General features: G+C 33.6%; 4 protein-coding genes and 1 long non-coding RNA gene across 13 annotated transcripts in view; 3 read left to right on the top strand and 2 right to left on the bottom strand.

Moving 5' to 3' along the window:
* Positions 1 to 364: 364 nt before the first annotated feature.
* LOC122566896 lies at positions 365 to 3,389 on the bottom strand. The gene is given in 8 exon segments (XM_043724823.1): positions 365 to 1,232; positions 1,312 to 1,585; positions 1,659 to 1,696; positions 1,698 to 2,212; positions 2,308 to 2,496; positions 2,573 to 2,809; positions 2,955 to 3,107; positions 3,189 to 3,389. Coding segments are annotated over 7 exon segments (1,398 nt in total). The 5' UTR covers positions 2,992 to 3,107; positions 3,189 to 3,389; the 3' UTR covers positions 365 to 1,124.
* Positions 3,390 to 3,471: 82 nt separating this feature from the next.
* Positions 3,472 to 10,182, top strand: LOC122566902 (transcription factor GAGA). Of its 3 annotated transcripts, XM_043724853.1 has the most exons (6): positions 3,472 to 3,655; positions 4,130 to 4,319; positions 4,415 to 4,597; positions 4,783 to 5,032; positions 7,450 to 7,782; positions 8,811 to 10,182. In XM_043724853.1, exons 2-6 carry the CDS (start codon positions 4,131 to 4,133, stop codon positions 9,101 to 9,103), a joined length of 1,248 nt encoding a protein of 415 aa, XP_043580788.1. In that variant the 5' UTR covers positions 3,472 to 3,655; position 4,130; the 3' UTR covers positions 9,104 to 10,182. The 3 variants fall into 3 exon arrangements, with proteins under 3 accessions (XP_043580788.1, XP_043580770.1, XP_043580779.1); XM_043724835.1 differs by lacking the exons at positions 7,450 to 7,782; positions 8,811 to 10,182 and adding an exon at positions 5,532 to 7,189 and having other exon boundaries at positions 3,481 to 3,655; XM_043724844.1 differs by lacking the exons at positions 3,472 to 3,655; positions 7,450 to 7,782; positions 8,811 to 10,182 and adding exons at positions 3,836 to 3,967; positions 5,532 to 7,189.
* LOC122566881 lies at positions 9,505 to 16,940 on the bottom strand. Of its 6 annotated transcripts, none has more exons than XM_043724760.1 (6): positions 16,802 to 16,940; positions 13,512 to 13,912; positions 12,788 to 13,031; positions 11,469 to 11,890; positions 10,691 to 10,969; positions 9,505 to 10,595 (listed from the first exon to the last, which is right to left on the bottom strand). In XM_043724760.1, the coding sequence occupies exons 2-6, from the start codon at positions 13,827 to 13,829 to the stop codon at positions 10,404 to 10,406; spliced, it is 1,455 nt and encodes a 484-aa protein (XP_043580695.1). In that variant the 5' UTR covers positions 13,830 to 13,912; positions 16,802 to 16,940; the 3' UTR covers positions 9,505 to 10,403. The 6 variants fall into 6 exon arrangements, with proteins under 6 accessions (XP_043580695.1, XP_043580713.1, XP_043580724.1 ...); XM_043724778.1 differs by lacking the exon at positions 16,802 to 16,940 and adding an exon at positions 16,302 to 16,695; XM_043724789.1 differs by lacking the exon at positions 16,802 to 16,940 and adding an exon at positions 14,721 to 15,402.
* LOC122566984 lies at positions 16,055 to 22,294 on the top strand. Its single transcript, XR_006316669.1, has 2 exons — positions 16,055 to 16,190; positions 20,123 to 22,294. It is a non-coding gene; the product is annotated as an uncharacterized LOC122566984 (long non-coding RNA).
* A 1,312-nt stretch (positions 22,295 to 23,606) lies between these two features.
* LOC122566928 overlaps positions 23,607 to 23,805 on the top strand; it is a 301,987-nt gene continuing 301,788 nt past the window's right edge. Inside the window, exon 1 of one of the 2 annotated variants that reach the window (XM_043724901.1) lies at positions 23,607 to 23,719. The gene's annotated coding sequence lies outside the window, so the exon portion shown is untranslated. The remainder of the gene's footprint in view (positions 23,720 to 23,805) is intronic. The other variant, XM_043724910.1, reaches the window with a different exon arrangement.

Here is a 23,805-nt window from a genome sequence, read left to right as displayed (position 1 = left end):
ACAGGACACAGGATTAAGTACATATCTTAAAGAAAAGGATAATATTATCTCACAATTAGAATTTTCCGATAAATATATAGATGGGTTGACAGAAGATGTAAATACTGCTACATCATTAAGGACGCAATTAACTACAATTCGTCAAATTCATAATGTACAATTTCATGAAAATATAAGAGCAAAATTAAACAACAAGGACATGAAAGAAAATCAGAGTGGTACTAAGATTGTAATATGCCTGTACAAATATACCTAAAAATTGTAATTACTTGAATTATAAAATAAATTTCATAGGTATTCAATGTTTAAATACTATGCAAAATTCATCTATACAAAATGTGGAAAATAATTTTATCACAGTTAATATATCAAGAAACCGAAATTTTACTGTATCAAAGGAAAAAACAATTTCTACATACTTTAAAATTCAAAACATGAATTCTTATGCTAAGACAAAAGGGGTATCTTTTCCCACATTCTCTTTGTATGATATATTTTATCTTTCATTGTTTATGCTTCGCTTATAATCTTCTCTATTTAAAAATAGCCACCTCAGGAAAAAGATCAAAGACAAAAACATTTAACACTAAAGGAGAAACTATCAAAAGCTAAATCTGATAAAGATAGCAGCTCATCTGTACCAGTATACAGAAATTTATGTTTCTAAATTCTGTATGATTCAGTCAAAATTACATATAATTATACTATAACTCCTTAAATAGTATCAAAACAATATTGTGTAGACAATGGTAAAAATGAATCAGTTAGATCAACTAAAGAATAGTAAATTCAGTGATTGGCTAAAAGAGCGTTCAATTCCACATGATCCTAAAGCAAAAAAAGGTGTACTTATTGATAAAGTATTGTCACACATCAAGAATACAGCAGTTTTGCAGCCATTTCGTATGTAAATGTATCTTCATAAGCAAAAATTGAAATGTATCATATGTGTTCTTAAGTGTACTAAGTTAGTATAAAAAATAATACTAATATGCTATAACATAACATATTATAATTTTAACTTTATACATTAAAGCAGCTTTAGTATATAACAAATAAAATAATAATATATAATTAGATGTAATTAATAAAATGTAATAAATTCTTTTTGTATCACTGATTTTTTATGATCTATTTATCACTTCTAATATTGCTTTTCTGTCAGCTTCATTTTTTATACCAATTTCAATTAAATCTTCATTAGTCAAAGTCATAAACAAATCAATGTCAACCTGAAATAAATTTACAATATTAATTTACAATAAAATTTTATACATGTATATAGCACACATAATTTAGTAACATATTTACTTCTTGTTCGAGAAATATAGACACGTATTGACCTAATCCGTAATGTTTTAGTAAAACAAACATTTTTGCTTCTTCTGAATTTAAAATTACTCCTCTTGGAGGTGTCCTGTAACGTGGTGGGGTTGGTGTATTTTCCCCAAATACATTTTCATCATTCATATTTGGAGGAATATTTTGTTGGCGCAATGGACTAAATTCAGGCACATATTCAAGAGTAGTATCAAGATCTTCTTTGTGTTGAATATTTAAATCTTGTGGCCAAATGGACTGTAATCTTTGCAAACAATACAGTTAAATTAAAATATCCTATTTATTTTGTATATAATATAGAGTAATAACTAATATACCTCTGCAAAGGTAATTCGCTTACATTCTTCCTACCTTTTTAGACAAGTTAGCATTACTTCATCTTCATCTTCATTCACAAATAATTGCTTATCTTTTGTTTCATCTTTTATATTCAAATTAATTTCCTCATTATGTTTATTTTGTGTAAAATATATATTTGGAGAAGTAGGTAACAGTTCGTTCAGATTGCAAGTCAAGGTGGGTGAAATTAAACTACTCTGAACACTTTCTGAATGATTTGTCTCTAAACTTAATGCGCAAGGTTTTAAAAGTACATTTGCATCTTTTATAACATTGTTGCTACAGTTGACATTATTGGACATTGTAGTATCAAATGTAACTATCGGCATCTTATGAACATTTAAAGCAAACTTATTACTATTATTTTTATTTACTAATTCGGAAAGACTTAGACAGTCCTTGTTATCTGGTTCATTTTCTATAAGAATGTTGTCTAAGTTATCGTTCCAATAATCTTCTGTGTCAAAATATTTTGCCAAATTTTTTATTTCTGGTACTATTGACTGCTTCATCATACAGTAAGTATAGTCATCTATTTGAAAATTAATGGTAAAAATGAATAAATACTCTACCAGCAATATTATGCATCGTTATCATATCAATTTTAAACAAAATGTAATATCTTACTACTTTTTGAAACATTAAATCCTAATTCTATTAATCTGAAAAATAAATTTTTATCATTTTTCATAGCAGCAATGCAAAGTGGTGTAACATCATCATGTAGGGAATTCAATAGTGCTGATGGACATGCTTCATATATAGTTTCAAACATATCTTTATTTATTGCAGCTGCCAATCCAAAAACAGACATGCCTACAAACGTACAGAAATAAAGAATTTACTGATATTACAATATTATATATTTTCACACAATACATTAATTGTTTACCTAAATCAGTTGATTCATTCACATTAGCATTTCTTTGTAAAAGAAATTTAGCCATTTTAATGTTTCTATTGCGAATTGCTAGCATTAATGGTGTCCAACCAAATTTATTTTTTCTATCAATAATATGACAGCAATCATGTTTTCGAAAAATTTCTTTTGTGATATCAATACAACCATTTGCTGCACTAATGTGTAATAAATTTTCTCCGTAACTGTTCACTTTATTCAGCGTATATTCTGAAAATCGAAAACTAAATGTCGAAATGTGTCTTTTTCTTAATTAATTGTATTAAGCTAAAGAAAATAGCATGTGCTTTAAATATTCATAAGGATAAATTATTGCATAATATGTAGTTATATAATTATACATATAATTTAATACCCCCTTTTTGTAACGCTTTTATGACTTCCCTCTCCATAGTTTTTTTCGAATAAAAATTTCTTCTTTTATGATAATTTGTTTGTAATTTGATCTTCCGTGACTATTATTGATACTATTATATATTACCCGATTCTTAATTTACGCCAATTTGTACTAAAACACAATGTATTTAATAATATATCTTTAACATATTATTGTATTCATTTATCGAATTAAACATTGAAAGTGACCTACAAATATGGTTTTATATTTTGTTTGATTTGTTTGTAAATTCCTGTACTTGAATGTATTGTCTACTATAAATTAGATAATTCAATTATATAATATAAAAATAGTTTTAAATGAAATAACAAAAGTGCTTGTATTTAAAAATTGTATTACGATCGAAAATCTGTTTGATTTTGTTTCATTTTTGATAATTTCCGCCAAAACTCTTTTAGTTTTGTCTCAAAACAAAAGTGTCTTTCTTACTAGTAATATGGTGGCAGCACGGTCTCATAAAATGTGACGTGCATGATAATTTCTGACAGTATTTGAATTTCATTTTTCAAATCATATGTCTATTCGGCTTAAAAAGCCAATTATTTCATAAAATTACAAAGCACCACCATCATTCTTGTTCCTATAACCTGTGAGCAACGAATTAAACGTGGTTTGTTGTAATATAACGTGCAGTTTACAGCGATAAACTTTTACTCAATGTGAGTTATTCTTTGTTATGTACATTTCCAAAGTTTAGTTTTTTTTGTTTCTAATTAAAATAAAAGGAATTCTGTCCGCATTATCAATTTGTAATTGCATGATTTTGTTTAAAATTTCGATCATTTTTTCGTGGTGTAAATTTTTGCTAGGTTAACTTTCAGACGACGCCGAGATTATATTTTTCGGGGTGGGGGCACTAATTAAGAGAATGTGGATGGGGGAGACGAGTACGTATCGTTACCGTTAGTGGTCAATTTTCTCGAATCTTTATTAACTTTGGATCTACACGTTGTACTTTCAATTAAATGCGCGTATGTTGAATTCTCCTTTACTTTTTCTATAAAAAACCATGGTTTAGTCAATTTCATTATAGCAATATGGAAACACTGATTTCCTGTTACTGTATCATAAATTCTTTCATATGCAATATCATTTACAAATTTTGTTTGAATCATATATAATTTATTGTTTAGAATGGGAAGCAGTGGTCAATTGTATAGCCTATCTTGGGGAGAGTTTAGTTCATCACTTGCTTCTGCGGTACAATTATTAAGAGGTCATGGAGATCTGGTTGATGTTACATTAGCCGCTGGTGGACGCAGTTTCCCTGCACATAAAATTGTTCTTTGTGCAGCTAGTCCTTTTTTATTGGATTTATTAAAGGTTCTAATATTATTAGTACATTGAACGTTTTATAGAATGCTATCTATAACTTTGAAATATTATAATTTGCTTTTAAATTTATTTTCCATAAACAGAGTACACCATGTCAACATCCAGTAGTTATGTTAGCTGGTATAGGAGCAGATGATTTGGAATCATTGTTGGAGTTTGTGTATCGTGGTGAAGTGAGCGTAGAACCTTCTCAATTACCTTCACTCCTTCAAGCTGCTCATTGTCTTTGTATTCATGGATTAACACCTCCTACTATATTGACTGAAGTATGTGTTATAATCAAAATATAATAATATATTCTATTGAAATATTCATATCGTATAATTTTCATATTATATAATTATCAATTTTTATATATTTGTCTATGTTTTAATTAAGTATATATTTTATTAATCGATAGTAATTCTTATGTATTTATGTAAAAGGATGATTCATATCTTTATTCATTTAGAATGGGGAAGAGGTGCCTGTATCAGCAATACCAACAGCAAATGAAACTTTATCAAAAGAAAGCATTAGTCCATATTTTCCATTGAAACGAAGAAAGAAAAGAAGAAAGTCATCTTCATCTTCTGGAAAATGGCCACGTAATGCCAATACTGCTGATAATGAAAATAGGACAATAGATGGAAGTGATAATAGCCGTTCAGCTAATTATGAGCATAAAGATGAAGATAATACAGAACATGGTGATGATACAGGTAAGAAATATTTAGCTTTTTATATCGCAATGTATTTTGTAATTATTGTATTTGTTAAACTTATTGAAAATATATATTTAAATTCTCATTTTGTATTTAATATTCACTTAGAATAATAAGAAATATCATTTTATTACTATATATTTTACATAGTTTTCTTTTTCTCATCACATTGAACTGAGTTGATCATTATATTATTGTATACATTTAATGATCAGTTTAGTGGCAAATTTTAACAAGAATGGATATGCGATATTTACTTGTGTTCTGTGTCCGGTATATTATTTTCATTATTTATTAATGTATTTTTGGAGTATGATCCATAAGTGTTTAAAGCTTCTTTTAAGCTTTTCTATATTAGAACGGACACAAGCACAACCATCAATCGGGTTGAACTGCGTCTAATCAATTGTGTCACATGTTATAACAATTCAAAAATTTCAGATATAAAAATCAGTTCAGCCCTGCATGGTAATATTGTGTTTGTGTCTGTTAACAGCAAACGATCGGTTGGAATATTCGAACCACCGGAGTTGTCACTCGCCACGTGCTCAAGAAGCGCAGCCAGTGTCGACAGAAAATTCTCAGGCAGGAACGCATCAGGATCAAATATCGGACAATGAATCGCACCTTCACACTTTAATGCCAATGCAGCCATATTCTCCACTACATATACCGCAATTTCCTGGTCCCTTAAATATGGGCTTTCCTCCTGGTATACCACTCCCACTAGTTACTCAGGGTACAACTGCTGGAACAGCGTCTTGTGGGATGACAGGCAATATGAATTTGTCTAAAATACGTGGTGCATCCGACTGTCCAGGCGTTTGTCCATTATGTGGTGCTACGTTACGGCAAGCGAGAAATTTACGTAGACACCTATTATCCTCTTGCAAATATCGATTTAGTAGTAATCCGGTTCAGAGTTCCCCAGCTGATACAATGATGATAGAAGTAAAGCCTGAAGTCGAGTTATCAAGTTACAATGAGCACTCAATGACGTATGGAACTGATAGTGGAAGTAGTACCTGTGAGCAAATAATTTGTAAGCCCAGTCCACTTCCTTCGCCAACATCACAGGGACCGAATGTTGTTTCCCCTCAAAGCAACGTTCCGTCTCCAACTATCGCTAGATGAATGTACAGGAAGAAATTGGAAGCGAAGATATAATGCGAACAGGATGTTTCCACTTTGTTATTGTGATTTAGGAACTGTTTTGTTTCTTGTCGCTAATTCGTCTTATAACGTATGTTACAAATTTACTTTAAGCGAGCGTATTCTTTTTTTACTTATCGCTTTAATGTACTTATGCGAATTTATGTTCAAACTATTGTTTGCGTTGTTTAAGGAAAGAAATAATGAATTGATATCGTTTTGTAAAATTCATCAGAATGAATTGATTGTTATATTATACGAATAATTTATTTCATACTCTTATTTTATTATTTTTTTATTGAATCTCTCTTGTTACGATTGGTATGAAATTAACTTGAAACAGGACGTTTAAAACGAAGTTAAAGTATGCAAAAATCTTCCACGTTAGTAAGTAAGAATAGTATCTTTAGGGTTAATGGGAATAGTCGATGACAAATTATGCCTAGTGAAAGCGGTGGTATAAGAATATTGCAAAATACTTCTAAATTTTCGATATCTTTCAAATATTCACTCACGCAATAACTATGCGTTTTATATAAACTTATTGAATTATGAATCTATCTTCGTAAAGCTTATTTTTCTCATTTCTTTTGCCAATAAAACATCAAATTAATATTTTAACATATGCGCAAGTAGAATTTGGATTTCTGTTGTTGTACGTATGTGTTTGAAAAGAAGTGGTATTAATAATCAAACACAGTATCAATAATAATATTGAGTTTTAAACGAAATCTCGCTTTTATTCACTTTTGTAATAAGGACATTAATGAACAGAAATTCCGGTTTCTACTTAAATAATTTATATATGTGTACATTTTTTAACTTTTTAAAATATTGGCATGCGTTTTATTTAGAATATCAGAATCGATTATTAGGTGTAAAAAAAATCGACAACATGAATTATATTTAACTAATAAATAACGGACTCATTTGACAGAATAGCAAAGGGTTATTTTATCATAGACTGTATACTTTTAAATAAAAGAATCTCTACAGGTCATAGTCTTTCGAGCTGTTTTTGCAAATATTTTTTGTACATGGCCTTTTTGTACGTACTGTACGTAATTATTTATTTATGACTATTAACCCACTTTTATGGAATCGCAATATGATCGTCTTAGCGGTAAATAAGAAAAAAGGTCAGAACAATAAACATACAGGTTAATATCCAGGATATAAACTTGTTTAATTACTGCCTATTGTTATGGTGATCTTTTTCAGGTGTCTTTGAATGTGTATAGATTTGACGGAATTAATTTTAGGAGATGGATTGTCCAAAGCACGAAGCATGTCAGATCAGCCGGCGTCGTGTCCACTTTGCGGGGCGATTTTGCGTCAATCACGAAATTTAAGAAGGCATTTAGAGCTTCTACACTTTGGATTCGGTAGCAATAATAAATCAGGTGTCCACATGAGACACCGGAGGGCCGATAGAAATAGCGATCTTGTACGATCGACGCTTGCATCTATTTGTCCACCCCATATAACAAGAACGGATTATTCAAGAGTTGTAGAGAATACCGATTTGTCGACGTTAACGTCTTTATCCATTGCTTCGACAGCCAATTCCAGCGCATCGAATGCCAGCCTTGCAGGTGAATGCTTAGCGGCTTGAGATAGAAAAGAGGAGGAACGATTGATACAATTACTTTTAATAGTTGATCACATAAGGGATAATAACAGCTACTTTGCAAGTAAATTGAAGGAAATAATGGAATACGGGAACAAAGCAGCATAATGTTAAGAATGTTAAGAGGAAGACAGAAAGTAATATTGTATCGATCTTTCTATGGTGTCAAGTTTCCTGTAACTGTAGAATGTTTTCTTACGATTAATTTACTTGTATGTATAGTAGGGTAAAACGTACAACCTCTGTATATTTCAATTTATTTGTCATTATGTGTTGAGAGATTGTAAGTTATTTTTTAGTTATTATATTGTAAATGTAATTGAACAAGAAACAAAATACAAGTATTTATGTTAAAAATGTCGTTAATTATTTTGTTTCATTTCTTTCATAATACTATGTTTATTTAAAATGATCGTTATGTATAACGTACTGCTACATCATTAAATGCATATATTAAGTAATATTTATAAAACCAATACATAATTTACATGAAAGAAAGAAACATTATTCTTAAATATGTTAATCTTATTATTTCAATTTTTCTATATTAAGTTACGAATAATGAAGAAGCATGCCGTAGCTGGTAGAAGTGAAGAACTTTAATTAAAAGCTAAGATGGTTTATAATAATTATAAAAATTTCATGAGAATGTAATTCAAATTTAATTCAAATTTTAATTAATTTGTCTCTCGATCTTTCTTAAATCGCAAAGATTCCACAATAATATACGTACGTATTTAAGAAGATTAATGCAACATCGTTGATCGTGAAATTTGTTTAGAAAATAAGCTTTCTATAATTGTATATTATTAATCAATGGAATACAACTTCCAGAAAAAGATGTACGGTTTTACAAAAATGATCAAACAACCGATCTTTTCCTATCTCTTGCTTTTTTTTTTTGTTCGAAGTATGTTTCGTATGAATTATATAAATGTAAAATCATCAAGCGACATATAAGAAAAACTGATATTCTTATGTTTTTGTAAACAGGAAGTTTGATGGGATCAGGTGTACTGGGAAGCGGTGATCAAAGTGCTAACTCTACTCTGGTCTCGGTGTCAAGCTCAAGTACAGCTTGTATTGCCTCTGCCAATAATGGAATTTACTCATCAGACGGTAGTGCTAGTATGCTAAATTGCTTATTACCATCGTTACCATCTTTGCCTTCTCTATCATCTCCGCACGACGTGTTTCGACACGGTGAAATGTTGCGAGTTGGTATTGCGTATCACGATTCCTCGAGGCAACATCCGAAGCAATCACAGCGCACTGATGTCACTTAACTTTCTTCAACGTACAGTGTTCTTTCGCCTTAAATATCAATTCGAATTAGAAGTTATATTATTATCGCAAAGCTGACTATGTAAAATCTTGTCGCCTCTCAGTAATGAAGGATATATTAAAAATTGTACAAGTATTTAATGTGAGAAACGTAAAGAACGAAGGAAAACTTGGAAACTCCGTGCTTTGCTGTTATACATTTTTTGCTATTGCTTTAGAATTTTGTAAATTATTATATTTTACAGCGATACACGGAAGATTAAAATTGTACGACACGCGAATTAGTGTTACTTCGATTGGGTTTAATTCTTGTAAATATAAACATGACACAATGTAAGTATGCATAATAGAAGTATAATGATACATTAAAAATACAGGATTTCTGGATAAATAAATTATTAAGTTTAAGGTATTAAAAAGTGAATTTATTTTGCTTTCCTCGGTTAACAGTCTAACGTTAATTACATATTTATAAATGTTTGGCTATAGATAGAAAAGTTTGTAAAATGCAAGAGAAAGATAAAGTGAGATGCCATATTAATTGTAACTAATGTTAGAGCAACGATACATGTACCAAATCCTGAAACTTAGAATCCATACAATGTCTGTTCTAACTATTAATTTTGAGTAAACACCTGCCTGCGGTATATCGTGTGATTAAATACTAATACTAATACTGGCAACAGTTCAATAGCAACAAATATGAGGATTTTGAACAAGTTATTAAATCACGAAATTATAAAAGAAAAGAGAATTATCGATTGTATACATATAAAAATACATTGTACATTTTCTATATAAATAAATTTTTCAGAAGGGAAAAAAATCTATCTAAGTAATATACGAGTATTATTCATATGCCTATTCCAGAGAATAGAAGTAGAATTTGTTGAAATTCTATTCTCTAATTTCTATTTGCGCACGCGATTCAAATATCATGCACTCGTATTACGATCATTTTATTTCGATGACAATGTTATAGGATAATTTCTCTTTTAGACGGACAATCGATTATATTAAGATGTAAAATTTACGTTTACTACGTTTGGTTCTACGAGAGAGAGAGAGAGAGAGAGAGAGAAAGAGAGAGACTACGAAATTTATTACATAAACCTATCTTGTAAGTTTACGTCGTTGTGAATAACAGTAACAATGGCAGTGAAACGCTCTTAGCGTGCTTGTGTCTTATAAAAATATTCCACCGTGTCTCTAAGTATCGAGCTATTATCTCGCAATTTTACGAAAGTTCTTGTAAAATCTTCCGTTAAATTCTATCGATATAATGGAAGTAATTTGTATCGTTCACACGATGAGATTCATTTCCTCCGTATGATGTCCTATACGTCCTATAACAAATGGCCAATTTCTTTTCGAGATCCTTTCCAATTCTCCCCGTAAGAGATTCAGAAGGTCGTCGAGATATCGCAGATCATGTACGTCCTGTCGTAGTTTGCTGGTATTGGACGAGATGTCTGCCATTTTCTGTTCGTCACACTGAAAAATACAGTAACAAGAAAATTTATGCCTGTAATTTTGATCTTATGGACTTTCCAAGGATTTTCGGGTGATGTATTTTCAAAAACTATTACTTGAAAGTTCTTTCGAAGATTAGATATGTCTCGACAAATGTCTTTGTTGCTAGCTTGAAGTTTCTTTATTTTGTTTTGAAGATGAATTAAATGTTCTTTCTCGAGAACTCCCGACATATTCTCATCCGTTTCAATGGTCAAAGCCAGTCTGGTCAATTGATCGTGTGAGGACGTCCTGTCGTGAAAACTATCTTCATCAAGAAGAACCATAGCTTTCTCGGGATTTGTGTCAAGTACTTCAAGAATCGATACTACCTCATTGGTAGTAGAACGTTGTCTCTGTCGAATATAAAAAAAAAAAAATAAATAAATAAAAGAAAAAACAGAAGTGAAAAATAATTTTTCAATCTATAAGAAAAAGAAATTAAAGTAGCAAATTAGATTTTTGAGAAACTAATTTTCATCGTAGCTAGTAATTTCTGGATCAAAGTTTTTAAATTGACAAAAAATCAATTATTTTCAGATGAAATTTATGGAAAATCAACATATACATGGTAGTGATATACATCTTTCGTTTGATAGGAAATTAACAGAAAAAGACATTACTGTTATTTTCTTCTTGAAATTATTTTCTACGTTTGTTAGTACATAATTTAATAAATATCGTATTTTCCCATTCTTCTTTCAGAAAATTACTTTTCATACAAAGTTCATGAATAATTGAACATTAGGAAAAGAGGAGAGGCACAGTTACGATCCAAAAATTTCTACCAAATTTCCGAAAAATGTTCACTTTTTTTCAACGAATTCTCTACTTAATATAGCAAAAAAATAAGACCTGTGTGGTATCGAGCTTGTAATTCGTCGTTGCCAACTCGTCACTGAGACAGAGAGGAGGAGTGCTTTGCATATTCGAGGTGTGGGTATTGGAGCTCGAATCGTTACTCTGGATACCGGAAGTGTCTTCGAACGGAGTCGTTTCGCAACCGCTGGAAGAGTTGCGTGTCTCCATCTTGCCACTGTTCTCCCATGTGTCATTCAATCTCTCGCAACTGGATCTCTTGCTGAACGAATAATCGGACACGTTCAGGCTGCTTGAATAATCGGACATGTCTTCCGTTTTCGTTTCGTTTTTATCGTTTATCGTCCCGTTGTCCCCGTTATAGACTCGTTCATATTTTTTCCAATGATGCAAGTCGATTATCGGTACCACTATTTCCTTCGGATTAGGATTCGTGAAAGTTTTCATTTGCATTCCACCTGACGAAATGTTTTAAGATAGAATATACATTCCACTTACATGAACTTACTTTAACTTATACGTACATTAACTTTGAATTCCAATTTTAATTTAATCTACTTACTGTTTAACTCTTGCAATTTGTGTTATATACATATATTACATACATATGTTATGTTTTACGTATGTTTCGTACGCGTGACCAGCGAAAATTTATCTCTAGTGATCTCAATATTTAGATTAGAATTCAAGACAATAAGCCTTATTACGCGAACATGAAATTACCGACGAGGAGTCGCACTAGTATATCGAGCGAACGAAATGAATTATTTTCCTAACTTGATTTTCCTAACGAAAACAAATGTTCGAGAATACAGATAATTCTAATCGCCCCAACGTCTCCATAATCGTAAAAAAATTCATTCGTTACGACTATATCCAGATACTATACGAAGGGTATTCAAAATTTACAAATCGAAAATAAGCGATCATTTATATGTCAACGATCGATCGAGAAGATCGAGCGGAAGATTACAGAAAAGATATTTTATCAGGAATAATCAGAAGCGTTTCACGGATTGTCCAAGTTTTATCGAGAATACGAACGTATTTAACAAACGATCGAGGGCATTGCGTTACAAGTTTAAGAGCACAGGCGTTCGAACGAAAGTACGTCTAACGAGCATGAAGCGAGCCGATTTCACATATTGGTAAACCGCGAAACTTTATTAGGTCAGACACAATAGCCGGGTTATATTCAAGTTAGCTGATGGCGGGTCCGCATTGGAACAAGTTCGCGATCCGCTGTTGCACGCTCTGCGAATGTCGAACCGGCACGAGCACTCTCTCTCTCTCTCTCTCTCTCTCTTTTTCTTTCTTGCTGTCTCCCGCATTCTTCCGAACAGCAAGATACATACCATCTTGGTTGGAGTCGATAAGACAGTCCAACCGGTGGCGGCAGTGAGACGTCTTCCATGGATTATCTGTCATGTCTCTCACTTGAGAGATCGACAAGTAGCGAGGCGACGGCGCTAGTATTCGGTACTTCTGAGATCTGACCAGCCTTTCCGGTGTGTAGCACGTTCCGTGCGAGTCCTGCGACTTCGGGTTCGATTCGTCCGAACACCGTGTCTCGTCTTCCGCTAGAAATGGCGCGACGTCCTACAATTTCATCGATCTGCTTAAATTTGATCGTTCTCTGCGAGAAGGATCGTTACGTGTACACGTACATATTTAGAAAGAAATATCGAAGTTCACAAGAGAAATAAACCTTGTAATATTTTTGATCGTTCGGATGATAACGCATCCTGATAGCGCTAACGAGTTTATTTCTTACGCCTCTAGAGACATTCGAAGGGGGAGCTTGCAATTTGTTTTTAATACAAAATAACAGTATATCATAAATTACATGGGAAATAACGCGTTCTAGTAATCGGAAGCTGTTATAGCCACTCGCGACGCCATGGAGTAGATATTATAATAGAAAACGATCTATGTTTTGAGTTATTGTATCGTCGGATGAAAATTCCTCGATTCTATCAAGAGACTTTGTTCATTTGTTGCGTAATTACTTGTAACGATAGTTGCGACAATTGCTCGGGAATAAAACATCTCTAAAGAAGTCAAACGATGTCAACTTACCGCTTCTTTCTTACTCGCATCTAGCTCGATAAGATTCACGTCCCCATCTTCGTTAATTAACGACGTAAGTTCTATTTTCTCGTAATTACCGTTGCATTCTTGCTTGAATTCCTGCGCAAGGACATAACTTTCGCTGTCTTCAGAATCTATGCAGGAAAACATCGATTCGGACGATCCCACCGACCGACGATCTTTACTACGAGTTGATCTAGGCGATTTTAGATCGTCCTCGTTGCTCAACCACCATCCAAAATCATCCTGTCTCAACATCTCTCTAAGCTTCGTATCGCCACTGTTTCTTCCTTTTAGACAAAACATCGTAGACGAGCTCTGTTTGATGGGATTTCTCTTCGCCGATTTTCCGATATTTTACGATACAACGAAGATACGTTACATTAAATCTGGAATGAACAAGATTATCGAACGTTAATTGGAATTTGTCGAAACAAAAGTGAGATTTCTCGATAATTTACGTTTCATACGAACACGTTACCCGAACACTGAGCTTTCAACTTCTGACTTCTCAGGTCAAAAATTGCCAATTCTCAACCCTCGCATCCTTCTTCCACTTCTTTACTCATTTAGCTTTAGCTTGGCGTCACCAAGGCATACACTCTTACTTACACTTCCTCTCTCTCTTTCTCTCTCTCTCCCCACTCTTACGCTTCTTAGCTTATACCTTAAACTTACAACTTATACTATCTCGAGAAACTCGAACTTAAATATACAATAGACCAAGCGTATACCCCCCTTTTCCGATACTACATACGTATATGAAACATCTTTTCGTAAGTTCAGACATAATTTTCATCTCGTACTTTGCTCGGATATTATTCAAGAATAAAATGTGGCTATCTACGAAATGACATCATTATTACATTATGTTAATGGCGTTTTACTAATGAAGAACTTCACTTCACTCTCCTATCTTCTTTCAAACGTATCTCTCTCAAAGTAAGTTATGTCCTTTATTTCAGTAGTCTTATCAACACCAAATTACGTACACATGTACATTATCTGTCTGGGTCAGTGTATTCATCGACTCATTTACAGAGAGAATCTCAGCCAATAATTTCTATTCGCTTTATATAGCTTCCATGATGTAATAAGAGGACAAATTCCTCCGTCCAATTTTCATTTGACGTTTCGCTGTGCGTCATCGGGCAACTTTACAGGAAACGATGTGTCTTGCCTGTTTTTCCTACTTACCATTGCAAACGTTATCGGCCCGATGAACGACGAACAGTTGGTCAAAGATTAAAACCGTGTCTTAAACTGTCTTGGTAATTCTAGCGCTAATCGAACGATAAAGTAGAATTCTCCATTTCTCCGAATCTCTGTCAGAGGACAAATAGTTCGTTTTATAATTCGCCGATTCTTTCCAATGTAATTTCTCAACCAAATAAGACGATTTCATGTCCAAGCGGACAAACCCAATAGATAAAGAGGTTAGGTTAACGGATCACTAACTGAAATTTCGTTTCGATAAATCGAGTTTTACCATAAGCTCGCAACACGGAGAAAGGAAATTGCGTAGATTCGAACTAGGAACATAGACGAGAGAATCCATCAACGAGTGAGCCATTATACGTACACTTGCTCGGCTTCTGTATCGGCGACTCGAACACTCGACGTACAACCGAGAACGTCAAACTACCGATAAGTCGCGCGTTCAACGACCAAGTTTCGCACGAATCGTGTCGAATTGAACCACGTTGTTCGTGATTTCGAACTGTACTAGCCACGCGAGAATTATACGCGAGTTAGGGCCATCGCAGCCGCGAGTCTCGATCACGACTCTGATCTCGTAATCTAAAATGCGTTGGTTCGACAGCCGTACGAAGCGCCGCTTCAGTTCGACTGTCTCTATGAAACACCGATTTTCTTGACCACTGGTCGCCATGGGGACTAATTTAATAACCCAACGGTTCTCGTTTCGTGTCGTCGCGTTCGTCAGCGTTTAGAGCGACCGCGCGTCGATTAACGTCGCATGTTCGTTGGTATCTCGCTCGTTCCCATGATTCATTTATGCAGACCGATGATTAGATTCAGTCGCGAGAGCGGAGACACCGGCGATATGAGATTTGTGCACGCGTTATGGTTAGATAGTTGGGTTTTTGTACGGAGTATTCGATGACTCGGTTGGTAAATCGACAGGGATCGAACGTGCAGCGAATTAGCGGAGAGAAGTGGCGAAGATGTCGCGAGTTTGTGTCGCCAGTGGAATACGCGTAGTTGTGTTCGACGAAACGTTTCTTATTATAATCGTTCGAGATTATGTTTCAATTTAGAAATTCTAACGTTTTTTACGGCATTTTGTGAAACACAGTGTTGCATATTTTGACTTGTCCTTTCATTAATCTTTACTTGTTAACGTTATTTTCTTTTTAAATTATACAACGTTGCATAAAAGCATTCTTTGATCAATAACTAAGCTGATGTGCGAACGATGAAGAATTTCTTATCACGATCAAGGAAGTAGGAACATAAATCTCTAATTTTCAGCATGTCTTCTATTTTATATAATGTTTGACATTAGTATGGAGAAACCGAACTTTTTCACTGGTTATTATCCGTAACTTATACAGCCAGTTGATTTATCAAGAAACAGATTACATTTGCAATTCTAATCTTATCGTCGCCTACTTATTTCGCACTATGTAAATGAACGTAATCCAGGTATGTTCTACATATAAAAGAGACATTAATCGTCTTAGCATTTTACGTAAACAGCACATACGTATGTATATCTCAGTTTATTTAATCAGATTCATTTGAATTCATCCTTACCTTGAGCTTCCAATTCACATTCCCTCATGAACGCGTGCACAGGCATAAAAAAGGCGATAAAGCGTATTTGTGCGGCATCGTAAAACACTGATCTTCATCTTTCGTCTTGCGATTTTTCCACTCGGCGATTAGTTCGTATTATTAACTACGCTCATTATTTACGTTACGCTGACCAAGGAGAAGTTGTCACGTGCGAATTCAACGGCACGAAAGTACACACACGAAACGGCGTTCGTGTCCGATCATCATAAAATTAATCAAAGAAACTTATATCGATGGAATCACAGTTCGTACGTATTCGTCTGAACGAGGCTTCATCGTCTTCGACGAGCAACGATCGCCAGCAACCGTAAAATCTTCTTCGGTTCATGCACTGACCCATACCACGTTTTTCCTCGAGTTATAACATATTTCAGCCAATGATGAATGCCGGTATTTGTTTTCGATATGGCCTAAATAAATATTGCGATAGCGAGAAATCAATTTTTACTGTTACTCACCTATCAATTCGTATTTGCGGGAGTACATTTTCTTGCGATAACACGATGACCCGGCTCTCGTGATACGAGTTTCCTGTCGACAATCAGTCAAAGCAGTGGCAATTCGAACTTCGTAGATACGAGCGTGAACAGCAGTCGCCCTTCAGATCGTCAGATCTGTTTTGTAAACACACATTTTATCTTCACAAACTATTCTATGTACTGGACACATCTTTAATTCATCTGAGAGTGAAAATTTTTGAGTTGCTCGTGGCAGAAATACGACGATGTACTGGGACAAATCTAGCTAGATAATATTCAAACGTTAGAAATATTTTGTATTTGTGAATAACATCGTGCGACATGTAATTATATTATTTGCGATATAATCGTATCTCAATTGCATATTTCAATTTACTTTTTATTTAATTAATTATATATTTATATACAGGATGATCCATAACATGTGGAACAATTGGGCACGGGGTGATTCTATGTGAAAAAATAAGTCGAAAATATGGAATAAAAAGGTTTTCGCTTCGTTTCTGAGAAAATTGTCAAACATTCGAAAATAAGTCGAAATTGTGAAATAATATCTTTCCGTCTAAGCCTCCACTTTCAAGGAAATAATGTTTCAATATGTTTGTTTAGTTAAGAATTGTTCTGATACACTTTAACGAATTTTTAAAATGAAAAGAATATAATAAAAATATAATAAGTAAGCGTACAGTTACCGTTCTATGCGATGAAACGTACGTAGATGTTTTAAAAAATAATCTACATCAAAGTGGATAAAAAGAATGGGTTTGGCAGACAATGTCATCGTGACGCAAGATAACGATACAAAGCATAATGCTACTAATATGCGAGTGTGGCTCTTGTATAATGTTTAGAAACACTTAAAAACACCTCCGCAATTACCAGATGTAAACATTATTGAAAATATTTGGGACCACCTGAAACGAAAAGATACAGAGTCACCATATTTCAGCAAGAAATGATTTAAAGAAGGCTCTTTTAGAAGAATGGAAAAATATTTCAAGCAGAGTACTCATCTATTTGATAAATTCACTGCCACGACGGCTTCCAGCCATAATAAAATCAAAAGGGAACCACATTGAGTATTAAAATGATCAAACCTAGTGATTTTCTCTCTTAGATATTAGTCTTATTCCTTTCCCACTATACTGTAACTGCATGAATATTAATCACGCATATATTTTTGCTATTTGTTAGATAATTGTTAATATCTCCGCAAAGGATATAGGTATCCCATTTTCTTTTTATGAAAATTATTTTGGTAAGAATATATACGTATTTTTTATTTGCTAAAATTTCGCTGATAGACGATGTTCTGCAATATTTCTGTTGAAATTAATCACTGTACGAATACATTTTACACCGACTGTATATTTTTACTTATGAAAATATATTATTGTACATTTTCGAGTTACTTTCACAGGTAGTTTAACGTCCTGTTGATTATTTTTCCTGTTCAATTCGGAATTAGCTAATCAAAATTTTGAACTCGATTTTCTGGGAAATGTCACATGAAAAAATATTATTTTTTCTCGTAGAACCGCCTTGCACCAACTTGTACCATTAGTTATGGACAAATCTGCAAATATGATTACTCGTTGTTAGTTGTTATACATTACATTATCTCTATATTTTATTTTATATTTTATATCATATTTAATAAATACACACCTTTCATCAACATTTGCACAGATTTCGTTCTACTATCACTACGCTTTATCTTTTCGGACGGATGTGACATTTCTTCATTGCGCACAACATTTTTGTTACGAAATTACATCGGAGACAAACGAACGACACTGCGACACAAAATTGTGATGTACATCGAAAAACAATAAGAACGAACGACTCATGTGTTGATTGAGTCGTGATATCATTGTATATATCAGTGGATATATACGATGGAACAACAGGTTGTAAGGTTCTCGTGTTTCGAAGTTTTATCGTGTCACCGTGACGTGAGTTTTCATAATAAACAATGCGATTAATTAGAGACATTTATCTAATAAGTATTACCACGAAGAGAACTTTAATCGTACTGGCTCGCGTATATCTGCAATGACGAAGAGATATACTTACTCTTTCATGCGATAGCATCGAGTTTCATGGTTGAACTAGTATACTTAAAAAAAAAAAAAAGGAAATGATTAGGTAATTGTTGTATAGATTGTTTCAGAATAGTGAGTGTGAGATATGTCCACTAATATCATCGATAGCAAAGCCTAAAAATGTTTAACCGAAAGGAAAAATTAATACTCGATGAAGCATACACCAATTTGAGATGATTTCGCACGCGTTGAATTTTTATGTATGCATAAATATTAGTGTTTCATTAAAAACGGTAGTCACAGTCGTTATAACGCTATCTAATATTAAGAAATGAACGTATAGAAATCAATTTTGTATTCCTAAAGTAGCTTTTATATAAGAAATATAATTTACGCACATATCCTTATTTTGTAATTTTCGTTAGGTTCCGCATTTCATTTTCGTAGTACCAGAGTAGTTTTTGCAGTCATATGGAAATATTATTAGATGATACGAAATTTGATGTACTTAAGATTAACACGGGCCTGATCAGGCCCAGTCAAATGATCGGTTTCAAAATTTAATTTAAAGTTGTACATTTATAAGTTATTTCTTTTGTTCATCTGACTTTATGTAAATTCTTATATTATCCGATTAATCAGTTTCTCGATTTTCGTTAATACAAGAATTTACATAAAGTTAGACCAACAAAAGAAACAACAATGAACGTGTAACTTTAAATTAAATGTTGAAACCGGTCATTTGACCGGGCCTGGTTAGGTTAGTGTTAATCTAAGTATTAATGTAAAAAATAAAAAATGATGCGTAAATACGTTTCGTGGCCACTCCATTTGTATTAAAAAATTTACACAATGATTCTAGCTTTTCAATCGAATGATATATTATAACGAATTTCTAAATAACCACGACGATAATTATACATCTCTCTAGTTCCAAATCAGATCATATTACAATCTTATAACGTAATGGAGTTCCGGTTTCTAAAATTTATTCTCTGGTCACGAAACGCTATGCACTACTTCGTTTTGTAAATCAAACAGACGTTGATTAATAACTTAGATAATGTCGCCCGAAATGTTATTACACGTATTGCAATCCCTTTGTATTCATCCTCACAGTCAAAGTAATTTTCTTAACAAATAATTTCCTCCACGTTTCTACGCTACTTAATTTCTATTTCCTATCAAAACACGCCTGCTGCTACTTACTGCTTTGATAATAAAAACACAATTACGTAAATTCACTTTTCCACAGCACAGACCAGTTGAAATTTCAATGAAATACGCCAGGATACCACGGAGTTATGCGAAGCTGACATGGCGCGCGCGAGGCGCGAAGCGCGAGTGATAACGCCAGGTAGATTGTCTTTCCAATTTTACCGTTTTCTAACAGTCAGCTTGTGGTCTAGGGGTACGAATCACCACCGTAGATCCGACATGTGGATACAAACGGGTATTCGAGACTACACGCTGATTTTCGTTTTTTTCCGGGGGACTTTTTCGGTCAAAGGTTGACCTGTATCGATGAGCAAGAAGTTCCGCTAAACAGTTGAATTTTAATTCGCTTTTTAGGACGAATATTCATAAGCGTGACGTCAAAAGGCCTTGATCAGTAATAAAAAGGTGCATCAGCGATAACGTTATCGATACTGTCGTTGCAATTCGATATAACGGGTGTTTCGTGAAATTCAACCGCATGCTCCTTTTATTCTTCCAATGTGTAGAAATGGAACTGGTCTTATTTAAATATACGTGCTTACTAATTAATGTTTCCGTACTTGACGTATTACGTGTCACTTGCACCGTCTTTGGCCGACGAAACCGTCGAAGTTTCCCCATTGAAACGTTCTCATCTCAGCGTACGTAAAGTAAGGGATGATATGCATCGTGGTTTACACGGAAAGTTCGTGTGGTATAGAATGGGTCAGATGTAACTATCCCATTGTAACTAATTAATTGAAACTGTGGATGAAACGAAAGGAAGTTACATTATTGGTTTTATATATACTACCTACATAGAAGTCGTATTACAATGAAAAAAAGACATACATTGATCATTTCTATACTTCCTAAGTAGTCGTGATGATCGAAATATGTATCTATTTGTTCTTGCAGTTTCACGACGATTATACTTCTAGAAGTAAATATTTTACTTTGGACACCTTATGCACAAGCAATCTTTCTATAAAATCATGATTAGTTGACTTTGCCCTATCATAATATCGAAGCGATTATCTTCTGCACGATAAGGGGGATTAAATCAAGCGTGATTCATGAAACGTGTCGAGAAGCCACGTGGTTGCATGTTGCGGTTTGGTATAAAATGTAGAATGTTATTCTCTGGTTCAAAATGAAATTCAATCAGAGGACGTAATTACTTACATAAGAAAATCGTTCGCACCAGCTTCATTCTTGTATCAAGATAATATCGACGGTGATATATTAGTTCTTGATATTTAAAACAATTGGTTTGACGCACTAGATGTATCTTTAATTCCGACTTATTTAATAAAATATACATGCTTGTAGGTAGCGTAATATATGTAAAGTTTGAAAGGGAAGTTACTATGCTAAAGTTTTAATAAAGGAAAATATGTATCTAATAAAGTTCCGAATTTAAGTTAAGAATCTCGAGTTTAGAATAATAACCGAGTACTCGCTATGTATGTACTTTCATATTATCTTGTATTATTAGAAATTGAATGCGTTTTCTAATATGAGCATCCGAAGAATTTAATATAATATGAGCGATATTTAACTTTATAACTATGTATATATAGCGTTGCATCTTATGCTGCTTTTCACGTTAAATTCCAATATAATAGTAAAAATATTCTGATTACTAATCTAATCCTCCAACAGCTAATATTAGGAATATTACGAAAATTTACTATATTATTGGCTCATCATACAACTCTCAAAATGTGTTTTTATTTTTTACAGTATATTTCGTTTCTTTAAAATTGGATAGATTCGATTTATTAAAATGTTATAATATTATAATATTATCGATTTTGCTTCTTGCATAAAAAATTTAAATTTTAAATGTCGTCATAAAAAAGAAGTTCAAAGGATTCAGGTTAAAAGACCAAATAGCCCATGCTATCGGATTTTCTCGTCCTCCTCATTTTTCATAGAGAATTTGATATAAATGCAGTCTAATATTAGCCAAAAAGGAAAACAGAACTTTGTCGTATTAAAATTTCACATTTTGCTCTTTATCAAAGAATAAAACACACAAATGAATGTATGGCGTTAAAAACGCATTTCTTATTCTAATAAGGTTAGTTCTTAAATTAATGTTTATTCATTTGTCTCTGTTTATTTGTCAACTTCGCTAATTGTATTTTGATATAAATTGTATCGTTTTATTTTTAAAATGTTATGGAAGTCTTCGTAAAAAATAAAGTTTTACGATTATATTGTATCTTGTAATATTATTAGACAAATTTTATTGGAATTTTTATAGTTTTCAAAACAAAGAGTGACGGTGATTACTGAAAATTTTTTTCATAAAAAGAATATTCGTTCTAATTTATGGCAACGTGTATTTAATCATGTTTTATAGACAACATAAATATATCAGTGTTATTCTAACTTTTAGAGAACATTTTTATTACACAGAAGAAAATATATGTGTCCATTACCATTATTACGCATTTTACTATCTTTTTCATATAAAATAGAATAAAGCACAAAAGATATGTATGTCATGTATTTAATGAAATAAAAAATTTTCGATTTATCTATCCATATACTACTTATTCAAATAACAATAACTTACCTGTAACAATATCGTATCTGTCATCTGGTAGTACGTAAAAATTCAATTTCACAACGGTCGAAATACGATAGTGTTCTATTTCACAATACTAAAAACGTTTCTTAAATCCTGGCGCCACTTTACACTACGAAAGATTTAAAATGCAAACTGACATAAAAGTTGAAATCAAAACATAAAAGATAAGCAGTGATAAATAAGAAGTAACCTGTCTTCCTTCTAGCATATTTTGCACTAAATGGGTCCATTAAAACACTTAAAATCTTGCGATGTGGGAACACAATAAATCCACGTTTAGCAATGACACGGTTTAAAGATGCTGTTGCACGGTGAAGTCGATAACGGGTCATGTGAGTGGTACACGATCGATACATCGAAACGATGATTGCACAAGTCGCGAAATTCCGACGCGAAGGATTAAACGTTGTAGAAAAATCGAAAGATCGATGAACTTTCGAACGAGCGATGAAGAAATCGCTTGGTAAGGAGCGCACTTCCGGCTTCTTAAGGCGCATGTACACAAATATGGCGTCTTGGTGGAGGACGGTGGTGAGCGTACGCGACGACGTGGGGTTTGGCGGGGTTTGTCGGATCGATAGCGCGCATGAGAGTGCGCGAACACCTACGTCGGTGATCGTCGCGACCTGGCCGCCACCGTGAGTCGAGTATCCGGCGAGTATTTCCCGATGTCAATAGCGTACGTGCGTCCGAGTGACGAGCACCGGAGCCGGTAGCTCGTCGACGAGATTCCAGTCGGTCGTGTGTGCCCATTTCGCGCGTTTCTTCGCTTAAGTACCCGTCGGTTTCCTTCATTTGGATCGTGCTCCGATAGAGAGCCGATCACCGGACCTGTTCGCCGCGAGTGTATAAGGTTATGTTCACGGTGGTTACGCGCGGAAGTATCGCGGAAGCCGGTATGGAGTCTCGTTGAAAGTGATATGTCCGTGATGTCACGAGGCTCGCCCTGGTGCCTCGACGCACCAGGGACGAGAAAATCCATGCTTTTTCTAACCATCGCCATCCTCTTCGGCTTGTTGTCGCGAGGCGTCGTTGCCGAGAAGAGTAAAAAATGTAAGTAACTGGTCACGCTATATCGACTGCTTTTCTTCACTTTTTTCTTTTTACCGCCTATAATTATTTTGCGTGTATCATATTAT

The sequence above is a fragment of the Bombus pyrosoma genome, linkage group LG1 (genome assembly GCF_014825855.1).
Source record: "Bombus pyrosoma isolate SC7728 linkage group LG1, ASM1482585v1, whole genome shotgun sequence".
NCBI lineage: Eukaryota > Metazoa > Arthropoda > Insecta > Hymenoptera > Apidae > Bombus > Bombus pyrosoma.
Note: the sequence above shows the minus strand (reverse complement) of the source record. Positions and strands in the feature narration are given on the sequence as shown.

Excerpts from the sequence above, each read along its gene's own strand:
- LOC122566902 (XM_043724835.1), top strand. The coding sequence starts at position 4,131 with ATGGGAAGCAGTGGTCAATTGTATAGCCTATCTTGGGGAGAGTTTAGT. Across the intron at positions 4,320-4,414 it reads TTTTATTGGATTTATTAAAG|AGTACACCATGTCAACATCC; the intron begins GTTCTAATATTA and ends TTCCATAAACAG. Across the intron at positions 5,033-5,531 it reads AGAACATGGTGATGATACAG|CAAACGATCGGTTGGAATAT; the intron begins GTAAGAAATATT and ends GTCTGTTAACAG.
- LOC122566881 (XM_043724760.1), bottom strand. The coding sequence starts at position 13,829 with ATGTTTTGTCTAAAAGGAAGAAACAGTGGCGATACGAAGCTTAGAGAG. Across the intron at positions 13,032-13,511 it reads ATGCGAGTAAGAAAGAAGCG|GACGTCGCGCCATTTCTAGC; the intron begins GTAAGTTGACAT and ends ATGAAATTGTAG. Across the intron at positions 10,970-11,468 it reads ACAAGCTCGATACCACACAG|AGACAACGTTCTACTACCAA; the intron begins GTCTTATTTTTT and ends TATATTCGACAG.